At 37.3% G+C, this 12,153-nt stretch overlaps 4 protein-coding genes across 4 annotated transcripts; all 4 read left to right on the top strand.

Moving 5' to 3' along the window:
- The first annotated feature begins 435 nt into the window (after positions 1–435).
- Positions 436–1,963, top strand: BDF20DRAFT_860191 (maintenance of mitochondrial structure and function-domain-containing protein). The gene is made up of 5 exons (XM_053080495.1): positions 436–481; positions 556–1,196; positions 1,263–1,351; positions 1,432–1,568; positions 1,640–1,963. The coding sequence occupies exons 2-5, from the start codon at positions 694–696 to the stop codon at positions 1,835–1,837; spliced, it is 927 nt and encodes a 308-aa protein (XP_052938274.1). The 5' UTR covers positions 436–481; positions 556–693; the 3' UTR covers positions 1,838–1,963.
- A 944-nt stretch (positions 1,964–2,907) lies between these two features.
- BDF20DRAFT_391985 (uncharacterized protein) lies at positions 2,908–3,760 on the top strand. The gene has a single exon (XM_053075349.1). The coding sequence runs from the start codon at positions 2,987–2,989 to the stop codon at positions 3,575–3,577; it is 591 nt and encodes a 196-aa protein (XP_052938273.1). The 5' UTR covers positions 2,908–2,986; the 3' UTR covers positions 3,578–3,760.
- Positions 3,761–4,337: 577 nt separating this feature from the next.
- BDF20DRAFT_816668 (armadillo-type protein) lies at positions 4,338–5,671 on the top strand (the record flags this gene model as incomplete). The annotated part of the gene is made up of 3 exons (XM_053077178.1): positions 4,338–4,409; positions 4,517–5,056; positions 5,156–5,671. 3 exons carry the CDS (start codon positions 4,338–4,340, stop codon positions 5,669–5,671), a joined length of 1,128 nt encoding a protein of 375 aa, XP_052938272.1.
- Positions 5,672–6,678: 1,007 nt separating this feature from the next.
- BDF20DRAFT_816989 (uncharacterized protein) lies at positions 6,679–11,732 on the top strand (the record flags this gene model as incomplete). Its single annotated transcript, XM_053077215.1, has 21 exons — positions 6,679–6,720; positions 6,795–6,902; positions 6,978–7,124; positions 7,188–7,267; positions 7,348–7,939; positions 8,018–8,221; positions 8,311–8,401; positions 8,473–8,554; positions 8,634–8,706; positions 8,775–8,912; positions 8,994–9,243; positions 9,308–9,463; positions 9,542–9,681; positions 9,759–9,818; positions 10,113–10,172; positions 10,233–10,338; positions 10,406–10,582; positions 10,664–10,705; positions 10,865–11,017; positions 11,089–11,111; positions 11,223–11,732. The coding sequence occupies 21 exons, from the start codon at positions 6,679–6,681 to the stop codon at positions 11,730–11,732; spliced, it is 3,234 nt and encodes a 1,077-aa protein (XP_052938271.1).
- Between the last annotated feature and the right edge of the window lie 421 nt (positions 11,733–12,153).

Raw genomic sequence — 12,153 nt, 5'->3', positions numbered from 1 at the left:
GCTCATATTTCTACCTTTGGGAATTTTCGGGCGGTGAACCCTTCATTCCGTCTTTTATCTCTTTTTCTGGCACAATCGTTTTAACAAAACGAAGAGAATTAAGGAAAAGAAAAGAGAGAAACTGTAGCCAGATCAAGAATACCTTCTAAATCTTTTTTGACTGAGTTTATCCCATTCTTCCTTTAAAAGAAGTCTGATCTTAATTTTCAAAATATGTTTCAGGTATTCAGAAATGATGAGATAGAGGTGATTTTTCTGAGCTATCAGACTGAAGTAATATCATTCTGTGCATGTTTCTAATGCACAAAGCTGTAATAGTTTTGGACGAAGAGCACGCAGTTATACAGACTTCCTCGATAAATTTGATTTATTTTTTCTCTTCTTGATCATCTTCGTAGCAAAACTACCTTTCAGCTTTATAAAGTTGATCAATTCGGCCTTATAAAACTGCATGATCAATTTCTACGCACTAAATGCACAATTACCTTGACAAATCAAAGAAAGCAAAAAAATTAAAAAAAAAAGAAAAAAAAGAAAAGGTACACTGATGTTGCCTTACCTGACTCCAGACAGTCACTTAAAAAAGAAGACCTCCGACGGGCTTTGACTATAAAAGATTTTTTTTTTTTGGCTAGAGCTTTTACCTTGAACCTGCCAAACATAGAGTAAAATAGCACTGCCTCTTCGTTCATTATGGCCACCAACAAGTTGAATACCTTAACTGTCAACTTCGCTAGTGCACCTTATCAACGTGCTTTTACTACTAGTACCAGTCCTGTTGTATTGTTTACTGTTCTCGATCATTTTTTACGTCGTGATGAAAGTCAAAAGTTTGTAATTGGTGCACTTTTGGGTGTTCGTAGTCAAGATGCTACTGAAATTGAGATCAGAAATGCTCTTCCCTTAGTCAGCACACCACCAAGGAGTAAAGAGGAGAACAATAGTAGCAGCATCATTAAAGATGAAATCAAAATGGATAGAGAGCATTTCCGTACCCTGTATGAATTGCATCAACGAGTCAACCCAGACGAAACCATTCTCGGCTGGTATACTGCTGGTCCTGAAGTGACACCTACCGCCGCGCCCATTCAATCTTTCTTTGCCGAAGATGTTTCGCCTTTCCAACCTATTCAGCTTACTGTTGATACTGAAGCACTCTTTAAATCTTCTGATATGGGACTTCGTGCATATGCTAGGTAAAGGCAAAAAGGGAAAAAAAAAGGTAGTATTTGCATTTCTAATAGATTTTGATGAAATGATAGTGCTCCTGTTGGCTTTAGTAAGGCAGGAGATTGTATGTTCTTGCCTGTCCCTTGTGATGTTAAATATCTTGATGCCGAGCGAAGTGGATGTAAGTCTTACTCGAGCTTTCAAAAATTACGTGTATATGGAAATGCTAATTATTGATTTGCATTATTGAACTTTTTTTAGTGGACATTCTTGCCTCTGCCAAATCTGAGGAAACCCGTACTGCTTCTTTAATTTCAGATATGGATCATCTTGAATTGGCTATTAATAAGCTTCAAGAAATGCTCGAAAGAATCACAAAATATGTCGACAATGTCCTTGTAAGTTAATACAATATTGGATGAGCTGCTATATGAATTGAAACTGATGATGGTCCTTCATTTTACTGTAGGAAGGAAATGTCGAACCCAACAATGCTATTGGCAGATATATTATGGACACAGTTTCTGTTGTTCCCAAGATTGATAGTACAGCATTTGAAAAGATGTTCAACTCTCACTTACAGGATCTTTTAATGGTTGTTTATCTCGCAAATATGACACGTACTCAACTCTCAGTTGCGGAGCGTTTACAATTGTTGGTCAATTAGAAAAGATTGAATTTCCTTTTTTTGGATTAAAACATGCCCATTTTCTTTTTTTTCCCTCGTCTCCCTGTTTTGTGCTCTAACAGTCTTCTCTACGTACACCTGTTCCCTTCTTTTTTTTTTTTTCTTACAAAATCTAATACACAAAAAATACAATAACTTCACTCTACGCACCTGTATTTGATAAAATGTCTATGCATAAACTCTTAGCAAAGCTCATATTGCTTGTATTGCCGATTGATGTATAATATAGCTAACTATAAAAGAGTACTGAGTTTGTGCATTTAATGTGCTATATGCATGTAGATCGGGTGGCTTAAATTTTAGCTCTCCTACTGTTGTAGCATGCCCTTGGCCAGTGTGGTTAAGTAGTGATGAGTGAATTGATTAGAATACCTTATCAGTTGTTCGCTTTTCTACGGATCATAATTCTATTGCATATTGTGATCCTTAGATAATAGTACTGGTATAGTAGAAAATTAATGCAAGATCCTGGGAAGGAATAGAAGTACTTTTGTAAAGAAGGGAACTTTTTGTCACTTACACTTGTCTAAAGTGGGGTCATACTAGTAATTAGTAGCCAAGGAGTATTGTGATGAGGGGTAAATTTTTACAAGTAGTGGGGTATAAAAGTAACAAAAGTCTCGGGAAGCCTTTTAAAGCCAACTTCTGTATATCCATGTCCGATACAAAGATATTATAGCTCTATCAAAAACAAACCACAATAGGTTTATCATATTATTTGTCTTCCTTACAAAGTTTACTGACGAAAATACTATAATAACCACACTATTCACAAATAATTCGTGTTCATGTTGCGTATTGCTAAAATGCGTTGGTATTACACAGTGGTGAAAGGCTAGTTGAACTTCACGTTAAGGGGCATCGCTTCATTTTGTGTAATGTCCAAGCTATAAGAACAGATGAAAAGTGAGGGGAAGTTACTGTTTATAAATAGCTATAACAATTATGGAAGCTATTCAGCGAGGCCATATTCAACCCAGGCATGAATATTGACAAATAGTTTAAAAGGGATGCGGGAATTTCCTTGTCATCTTTTCTTTCTTCATTGATTCCTTTCTCGTACTTACATCCTTACTATCGTTCGCTAATAATAATTTCCTTTCGTTTATTGATTTGTTAATATTGAATATGCTATCTACATCAAATTCGCCATCTAAGCAACAGTATATGACGCCTCGAAATACTGCGGTAGTTACTAGGCCTTCTTTGGAGAAATTAAGATACACCAATAACTCAACAAGTAATCAAATCTATGATATCTTTAATTCACCATTCCATACACCTTCTCTTTTCGGCACTGGCACAGTAACACCATCAACCCTTAAGAATGACGCCAATAATGACGACTATTTGGACAGATATTGTTGTAGTAGAGAGGACTTCCGGTTCTTCCAGTCTACTTCCCCTGAATCGCTCTTTAATATGATGGCTGATATCGAATGCTCATCTTCTTCTTCAGAAAATACCAGAGCGCATTCACCCAAATGTGATCTCTTTGGTGAATCTTCTTCTACCATGACAGTAGGTGATATGCTGAGACCAGATTACTCCACAGCTGCTACTGCTACAACTGCTACTGCCACAACTCCTGTCGGTCCACCCATTCTGTACTACCCCAGTCAAAGCAAGGTTAGTCGCATTTTAAAGTGCCCCTTATATCAAAGAGCACACAGTGAGCACAATTGTTCGAGGCCATGTCTAATACATTTTGTCAAGTAGTATGATCAAGCCATTTTCACTGATTATAGTAACCCATATACATATAATCAGCATATAGTTGAAGAGGACAATATGTATGGAACTGAATCCATACCTAATCTTCGTCAACAGCTGAAAGAAGCCAATGAGACTATTCAAACACTAATGAAGCGTTCTAACTTGCTCAATAACGAATTAGAAAAAGTAATTGAAAGTTATCTGATAATTGCTATATGTATGTGGTCGTTCAACAACTGACTTCCTCTCAAATCTTTAGAATTACCAAGTATCGATAAGTCTTCAAGCAGCTCTTACTCATAAAGACGCAGAACTGGAAGAAAAAACTCAAAAATTCAATATGTTAAACCAACTATATGAAGTACAGATTAGCAAATTCCATGAATTAATAGCCGAAGTTGGCCTTTACCAAACATTCATTAAATCTAAGGGACTGGACCTGCCGACAATACCTACCACCACTACCACTTACCCTAATTGTAGTTCGGCCACTGCCGCATCAACTACCAGTTTGCTGGGAGCAACAACAGAAACTTCTGACATTTTCAGTGGGTAAAGTACCTATTTTCTATACTCATTCTTCCAGCTGCTTCTCCCTTTCTAGAAAGTCATATAAATATAATTGTATGGTTTTTGTGATACACATGGTCGATCTAATTCACATTTTTTCCTCATATGTAGAGAGAGGGGGGTAACAAATGAGGAAACAAGCAAAGCTACATCAGACCATTCTATACCGATTCGTTCTATGCAAAGCTCAATAATGACAGGAAGAAGATCACCGGCTATACATTATCATCGCTCATATGATAAACAAATAGATGTTGACTGGACTGTAAGCATCGCAACTTTCTTTGTCCATAGTTATCATTTGCACAGAAATGAAAGAATAATAATTTGACTTTCTCCTTATTCAAATTTCCATCTAAACTTCTGATACAGACTATGGTAGATCGTATCACAAAAGACACAGATCAACAGGCATCCATTTTCATGCAACAAAAACTCAAATCTGGCTCGTCAGACCAGAAGCCCTTCATCTTTCAAGCTATACTTGAGCAATCCTTTGCCCTTATGATCAATCGGTTCGGTAACTTCCTTGTACAAAGACAGTTTGAGCTGGGCACACCTGAGCAAATTGCCTTATTAGCGGATACAATGCGCGGCCATATTCTCCAGCTAACGTGTGAGCCTTTTGGCTGCCATGTGGTACAGAAAGCTTTAGACTATGTTGAGGAGTCTACGAAGGCTGAGCTGGTATCTGAACTTCTTACTTCCATCTCGGAGACTATCACGCATAAGTATGCTTGTCATGTATGGCAGAAGATTTTTGAAATCAATTGGTCGCCATCAGCCTCTCCCCCACCTATTATGGAATGCTTACATGAAGCGCTGCAAGGACAATGGGCTCGAATTGCCCTTGATGAAACAGGAAGTTTAGTGATTCAAAATATTTTTGAAAACAAGTCAGAAAAGGACAAGGTAAATTAAAAAAAAAAAAAAAGAACTTTTTGAGCTCTTTGCCATATTTTAACATGTGCATGTCTGCAATTATTTCAAACGAACTGTACGGTTCTTTAGAGACCTATTTTAAATGAAGTCCTAGATAATATTGCAAGTATTGCCAAGGGACAATGGGGTAACTGGGTCATTCAGCACATATTAGAGCAAGCCGAAAGAGATGAAGATCGGGAACGTGCCTTTGAAATTGTTATTAAAGAAGCTGTCCAGCTGTCTACTGATCAATTTGCATCCAAAGTAGTTGAAAAGGCTCTCCGAATTGGTGGCAATCAATTTCTGGCACGATTTATCAAACGCATTACCACTAATACATCAATAAAGCATGATACGGTGTCTCACACTACACCATCGCAACATCGTATAGGTATTATGGATATTGCCTCAGACCAATATGGAAACTACGTTGCTCAATGGCTCATCAATAATGCAAGCGAAGAGCAAAAGTTACATATCTCCCGATTGATCAAAAGGCATATGGTATCACTTCGTGGTACCAAATATGGACAACGCGTTGCTTTCTTGGTTGAAAAGGTTCTACGTAATCAAGAAATTACTACATACCCAAAGAGTAACTAAATGCTTCTAAATTTTTTTATTTTATTTTTTTTTATGTATAAACCGCATATACACATATATATCTCATCATTTCTAATTTTATATTTGTTGTTTTATTTTGCATCTTTTCTCTTTAATGACATTAATATAAGCATGTTCCCTTTTGAAGTATTTATGAATAAATTATGTTCCCTTTTGAGAGGCATTATCATTCTTACTGTTTACATGTAAGGCTCCGGTCGATTTAAGAATGTGAAGGAACTATAAACTTACTTCACAATAGAACCAGCAGCGCAATACTGTAATATAGTGTTTGACATTGAAGAATGCGGACATTGAGAAATTAGAATAAATTCTGAAGGTGACCAAACCGTCTATTGAATTTAACTGACTTACCAATAATGACAGATCGAGTGTACTCCATTTTTAGTAATAAGAATACAATATGAAACCCTAACCATTGATAGTTGCGCATGACCATGCGGTGATGCATAAGTGTGAGTGCTTACAATCGTGCGGGGAACACGTAAAATACTTGGAGTCTGTTATCGATTTGCTGATTCCGCCGGCCGCAGATTCAACTCAAAAAGAATCGTAAAAATTAATGAAGACGCTTTAAGGGCTTTACTTCTTTCATAAAATATTGTAAATTGAAATGGCCTTTTTCTCGGGCATTGTTAAAAGTAGCTTACAGCTTCTTGGAAAAGATAGCTCAGGCTTCGGCTATAGTCTAGGCGAAAAAGTCAACTTTTATACTGATCAATCTATTTGGTCCTTACATCGCGGTACAAAAAAGGTACACACTTAACCTTCATCAACATCCTTATGATAGATGCAAACAACAGTTTTCCGCGAATAATAAAATAAAAATAACATTAGTTGCACATCAATATTTAACTGGAAGAACTTATCTAACATTACTTGCTTCGTAGGAAGATGGCTCTGAAGTGTCTATATTTGCATTTGACTGTATCAAAAATAGAGATAGAATCCAGCTAGCGAGGAATGCATTCAAACGACTCCGTACAATGAGACACCCTGATATTTTGTCGTATTTAGATGGTGTGGAGGTAAAATATCTGCAATTATTGAGTGTGCAGTGAATTTCTCTTCAATTCTCTTTTATATTACTGTCATCGAATAGACAGAACAAAGTATCATGTTTGTTACAGAACCGGTAGAACCATTGTCCAACCAATTAAAACAAGACCCTGATAACAATTTACTATTATGGGGATTGTACAAAGTAGCCGTAAAGTATGAACATGCCATAGCCTTGACAAATGACTTCACTTGGTGTTCTCACAAAAAGTTTGGTCATCTATAGAATGCTATCAAATTTTTGAACGAGGATTGTGATATGGTACATGGAAATATCAAAGTTGCTTCGATATTCACTAATAAAGCAGGAGAGTGGAAGCTCGGAGGATTCGAATTATTATGTAGCATGAAGGAGGAAAGCCCCATCATTTTGGTAAATCGGAGAGAAGTTTTTTGAGAAAGTACTTTGCTGGAATTAACTATCGATACAAAATAGACATTTGGTGGTTTGGTACCTGAAGCACAAAGATATGCTACACCTGAAGTTAAAAAATCCGGTTGGACAGTAATTAAAGAGTAATAGAGCAACGAAAAATAGCACATTTACAAACGCAAACTGACTACTGATTGTTTTCACCGTGACGTCAAATTTGAAGATTACCTTCTGGTGCGATAGATTCCTATCATTTAGGTTGCCTTATTTACGAAACATACAATCACCGTTTTGAAACAACGGAGTCACTTTTGTTACAGAAAGGAAACATCCCTACCAGCATGCATCGCATTTATACAAATTTAGTCAACCCTACCTCGCGCAACAGAGCCAGCGCAGATATGTTTTTAGACGAAGGTCTTCGACCGAAAGGGTTCTTTTCTGCAGATTTTGTTAAAGTTAACTTGTTTTTGGAAAATATCAGTATCAAAGATCAAAGTGAAAGAGAAGGATTTTTCAGAAAGCTGGATTCTTGCATCGACACCTTCCCTAGTGAATTCTCAAAGCATAAGATACTGCCAGAGCTTGTTAAAGCCTTTGAATTCGGATCAGGAGGCGCAAAAGCCTTGAGCGCAATGTTAAAAGTAGGAGAGCATTTGGAGGCCGAAGAATACCAGTCAGTAGTGATTCAGCCAATTATTCGTATGTTCGCTTCACCTGACCGTGCTATTCGAGTCAGCCTTTTGGATAACATGTCAAAATTTGTCGACCATATGACAAACAAGATGGTGACAAACCAGGTTTTCCCGAACATTGTAAGTAATAGAGATATCTACAAATTCGAACTGTATCTGATGCATATGAATTTTCCCTTGCTACTCCTTGTCCTACAGGCAACGGGTTTTACAGATACAGTACCTATCATTCGAGAACAGACAATCAGGTCGATTTTACTTATCGTCCCAAAATTAAGTGATCGTATTGTAAACAACGACTTACTAAAGTATCTTGCCAAACTGCAAATGGATCCTGAGCCAGGCATCAGAACAAACACGACTATATGCCTTGGGAAAATAGCGAAACATTTAAACGACAGTGTAAGTATATACGTCGAACTTTCAATTGGCTTTATGGATAAATGGCATCCTTCTTCTCGGCTATTAAAATGATGTTTTTCTTTGTGTAGACAAGGAAGAAAGTTCTGGTGAATGCATTTACCAGAAGTTTGAGGGATGGATTTCATCATGCTAGGGTGGCAGCATTGATGGCGCTTAATGGTAAGTAGCAATGTTGTCAGTAAAACAAGGGAATAATGAATAAACTGACACTTAATGTTCAAAAAACCTAGCAACATCTGAATTCTACGATGCGCAAGAATGTGCAACTAGAATTATACCAGCTGTCTCTGCAGTTCTGTTGGATAAAGAAAAGTAACATTTTTTCGACCTTTGGCGTAGAAGATTCTAGGAGTATCAGATGTGCTAACGTGTTGTGGGTTTATTCTACTAGGGTTGTTCGTGACCAAGCATTCAAAGTAATAAACAGTTTGCTCAAAAAAATAGAAGATCATGCAGACAAAATGGTGAACGTCAAATCGTTAAACTATAGTTTAATTTTTGAAAGTTGACTTAACTTTTCCTCGAAATTTAGCCTGAAACTGCAATAGTAGATAAGCCTGCAACTCCAGTTAATGGTGACAACTCAGTAAACAGTAGTAAAATGGCTAGTGTTCTTGGTGGTGCCACGAAAGGTATTGCTGATTGGGCTGTATCCTCACTGCAATCTAGGGTAAAATTCTATTCTTGTCAAATTATTGCAACTGCAACTATATCTCTCTGACATTATAATTGTTTATGTCATAACCTAAAGTTCGCTTCTCCAACTGGAGAAATTGCAAATCCTGTCAGTAAGAGCCCTTCAGCAACTTCTCCAACGTTGAACCAAGCGATTACCCCTGACAAAGTCAGCATCCCATCTGCAAGTTCAACGTCACTCGGATTTAATTCACTGGATACCAATGATGATATTGAAGATACTACTGGGTGGGATAATGAAGATAGTGTTCCATTTGATGATTTCAGTGAACAGGAACAAGCGGGCAATTTCAAAGATGGATGGGGTACATGAAGAAAGTCGCATCTGCGTTTTTACATTAAACTCATATGTTCGTCTTATGCTGTTAGAAAATTTTGATGAGACAGAACCTGCAATAACACGGCATGGCAACACTCCTATATCGTCGTTTGGATCCTTCTCTGGACCAGCAAATAACTTTACTACTTCTTCAAGTAGCAGGGCCAATGGATCTATGAAGCTTGGGCATAAGGCGAAAACACTTGGTAATAGATAATCATTCAGATGTATATCCTACAGAATAGAGCGAACTCATTTTTCGTCATTTACACATACCGAAATAGACTTGAATGTGGACAAGGATATTGATGACTTTGTCACACAAATTGCTACAGATAGTAAAAGATCTTCGCCATTATCTTCCATATCAAGTAAAGATAGCAGAAAGGCGGAATTGGAGCGAAGGCGAGAAGAACGAAGACAGGTAAGAGAATTGTGAGATTGATATATAAAGTGACAAATTCATATGTTCATGTTGCCTTGCATCTACTGTTATCATAGCGTATGGCTGAATTACGTGAAAAGAAGAAAGCCGGAACTGGTGGCCTTGGTGCAAAAAAGGTTGAAAACATCAATCTATAATTGGTAATTCACTGATCACCTACTTTCTTTATATGAAAACATGTCGAAAACAATTGTAAATCTAGGCAATACCTTTCATTGTAAAACTGTAATGGTACCAACTATACAGCTCTTTTTCATTGTTCATTTTTGTCAAATAAGTTAATTTTTTAAATAATGAAATGCATACTCTCTAAAATATTGCTTGCGGCGTTTTACCTGATATTATATTGTCATTATAATACACCATTCGCATTTTGCAATGTAATCAGTCCTACTCCTATCGCTACAAAGACTACCTATTCGCTGGGAACGCTACTACTACCAACACCTACTGACACAATACCCCGCACTGTTTCCCGGAATAAAAGAGACAACGATGAAGATAACATTAATTTCACTGATAGTTCTCAGACAGACGAAGATAGCGACGAGTTAGATTTGTACCAGTTCTGGGCAAGTAACTGTCGAAATAGAGATAAATTAACCAGCGATGACAACGTTCGCATTGCTGCAACTGGTAATACAGTTCATATATTAAAGTGGCCCCGTTCCCATTAACAATAACAATTTTAATTTGCCTGCAGTTAACAATTTATGGAAGACAGTAACTCAAACCGTTAATTGTGGAGGTGGGCACGCCATCACTGTTACTCGAACTATAAATGCTCAGCCTACATCCACATCAATAAATCGTTCAAGCAAAAACAGTAAAAGAATTGAAAAGACATGCTCAGGACAATGTTGGTCAGACTACTTATGGCGTAAATCGATTGTTATAATATTACATATATCATAATATGTCTTATCTTGCTTAAACTTTATGCCTTCTATTCAAACAACAGATACATATGGAGACAGTATAAGCCCAGCCCAAGGCTTTACAGGTATTCTTTGCATTATTGTGGGCTTATATTTTTCCATTCTGGGTTTTCGATTTTTCCGCCCGACATTAGCCTTGACAGGCTTTGTCTTCTTTGGTAAGAGTATCTGAATCTAGTCATTTGCGGTGGAGATTATACTTAAACATTTTCAATCTTGTATAGCCACAATGACTTGGATTGGGCTAGTGAATAACGAACCTGCCGGGGGATATCCATTGGGAGATGTAATATACATTTGCGTAAGTGCTGGCTTGGGATTGATGGGTGCTGTATTTTTAGTCTTCTTGTATCCACTGGGTGTTTATTGTCTAGCCTGTAAGTCAACTATGCTTGAGGTTGAGAATTAAGCCATTGGAAGTTATTTAGCTAATGATTTCCATGATTAGGTCTCGGGGGATTCTATTTTGCTGTCTACTTTCTTTCTTGGAAAGCAGACCTGACCATTACTTTGGTAAATGATTGTTTACAATCCATACACAGCATGTTGCTGTGCTAACTCTTTCTTTTCCTTGGACTACAGAATGTTGCTCGTGTATGCTTCATTATAGGTATCTCTTTGCTCGGTCCTGTTATTCTGTACTTTGTTGAAACGTATATGATCCTGTTTGCTACTGCACTCATGGGAGCGTATCTATTTTACTTCGGTCTTGATTTGTTCGCTCATACTGGCTTTATCAATCCTTGGCTGCTCATCTTCGACGGCAATCCACGCCATAAAAATATGTATCTTATGAGTAAACCTATTTACATTATGCTAGCTTTTGTTATCATCAACACATTAATATCTATCGGCTGGCAATATTATTACAATATAATATGTTTAAAAGCAGGATTCGGTCGAAATCCAAAAGTTGAAAAGCAACCAGAAGATGAGAAGAAAAAGGCAGAAGGAGGCGAAGCAGCATGTCCTCCGCCTACAGCATACATGTGCGTACCTACTCCGCCTCCTCCCTATTGCCCACCCCAGCAGCCCGTATTTATGCAAAATATTGCTACGGCCGCAATGCCTTATTACCAACATCAGCAATAAATCACAATTGTAAACGACTAACAGTCTCTGAACGAATGAAATTATATACATCTCTGGATAGAACGAAAAAATTGAATCAATAAATATTTTGCAACAAGCAGTTTTATCTTGCGGACACATTTCTTTTAATATGTGCTTACGTGATGGAAGTACAAGTTAATTTCAAGAAGTGATAACTTCAGCTTTTTGTAGGTTTAAATGATAGGTGTGAACGCGAGATGTTACCTGATAGGATGAAGTTTGAAATGAACCTCTCCAATCGTTCATCACACGCTGAAAATTATGTAATAGAGCGTTCAAGGTAAACTGGAATATTTGTAATTAAGAAAGAAAACTAAAAAAACTCCTCGTTCCTTATGCGGCTTGTCTCTTGAAATACAAGATAACGTATACAAGTGTTATTACGAATCTGTGATCATGT

The sequence above is a fragment of the Mycotypha africana genome, assembly GCF_025528875.1.
Source record: "Mycotypha africana strain NRRL 2978 chromosome Unknown BDF20scaffold_3, whole genome shotgun sequence".
Lineage (NCBI taxonomy): Eukaryota > Fungi > Mucoromycota > Mucoromycetes > Mucorales > Mycotyphaceae > Mycotypha > Mycotypha africana.
The sequence above is the reverse complement of the archived record's forward strand: the minus strand, read 5'-3'. Positions and strand labels throughout refer to the sequence as shown.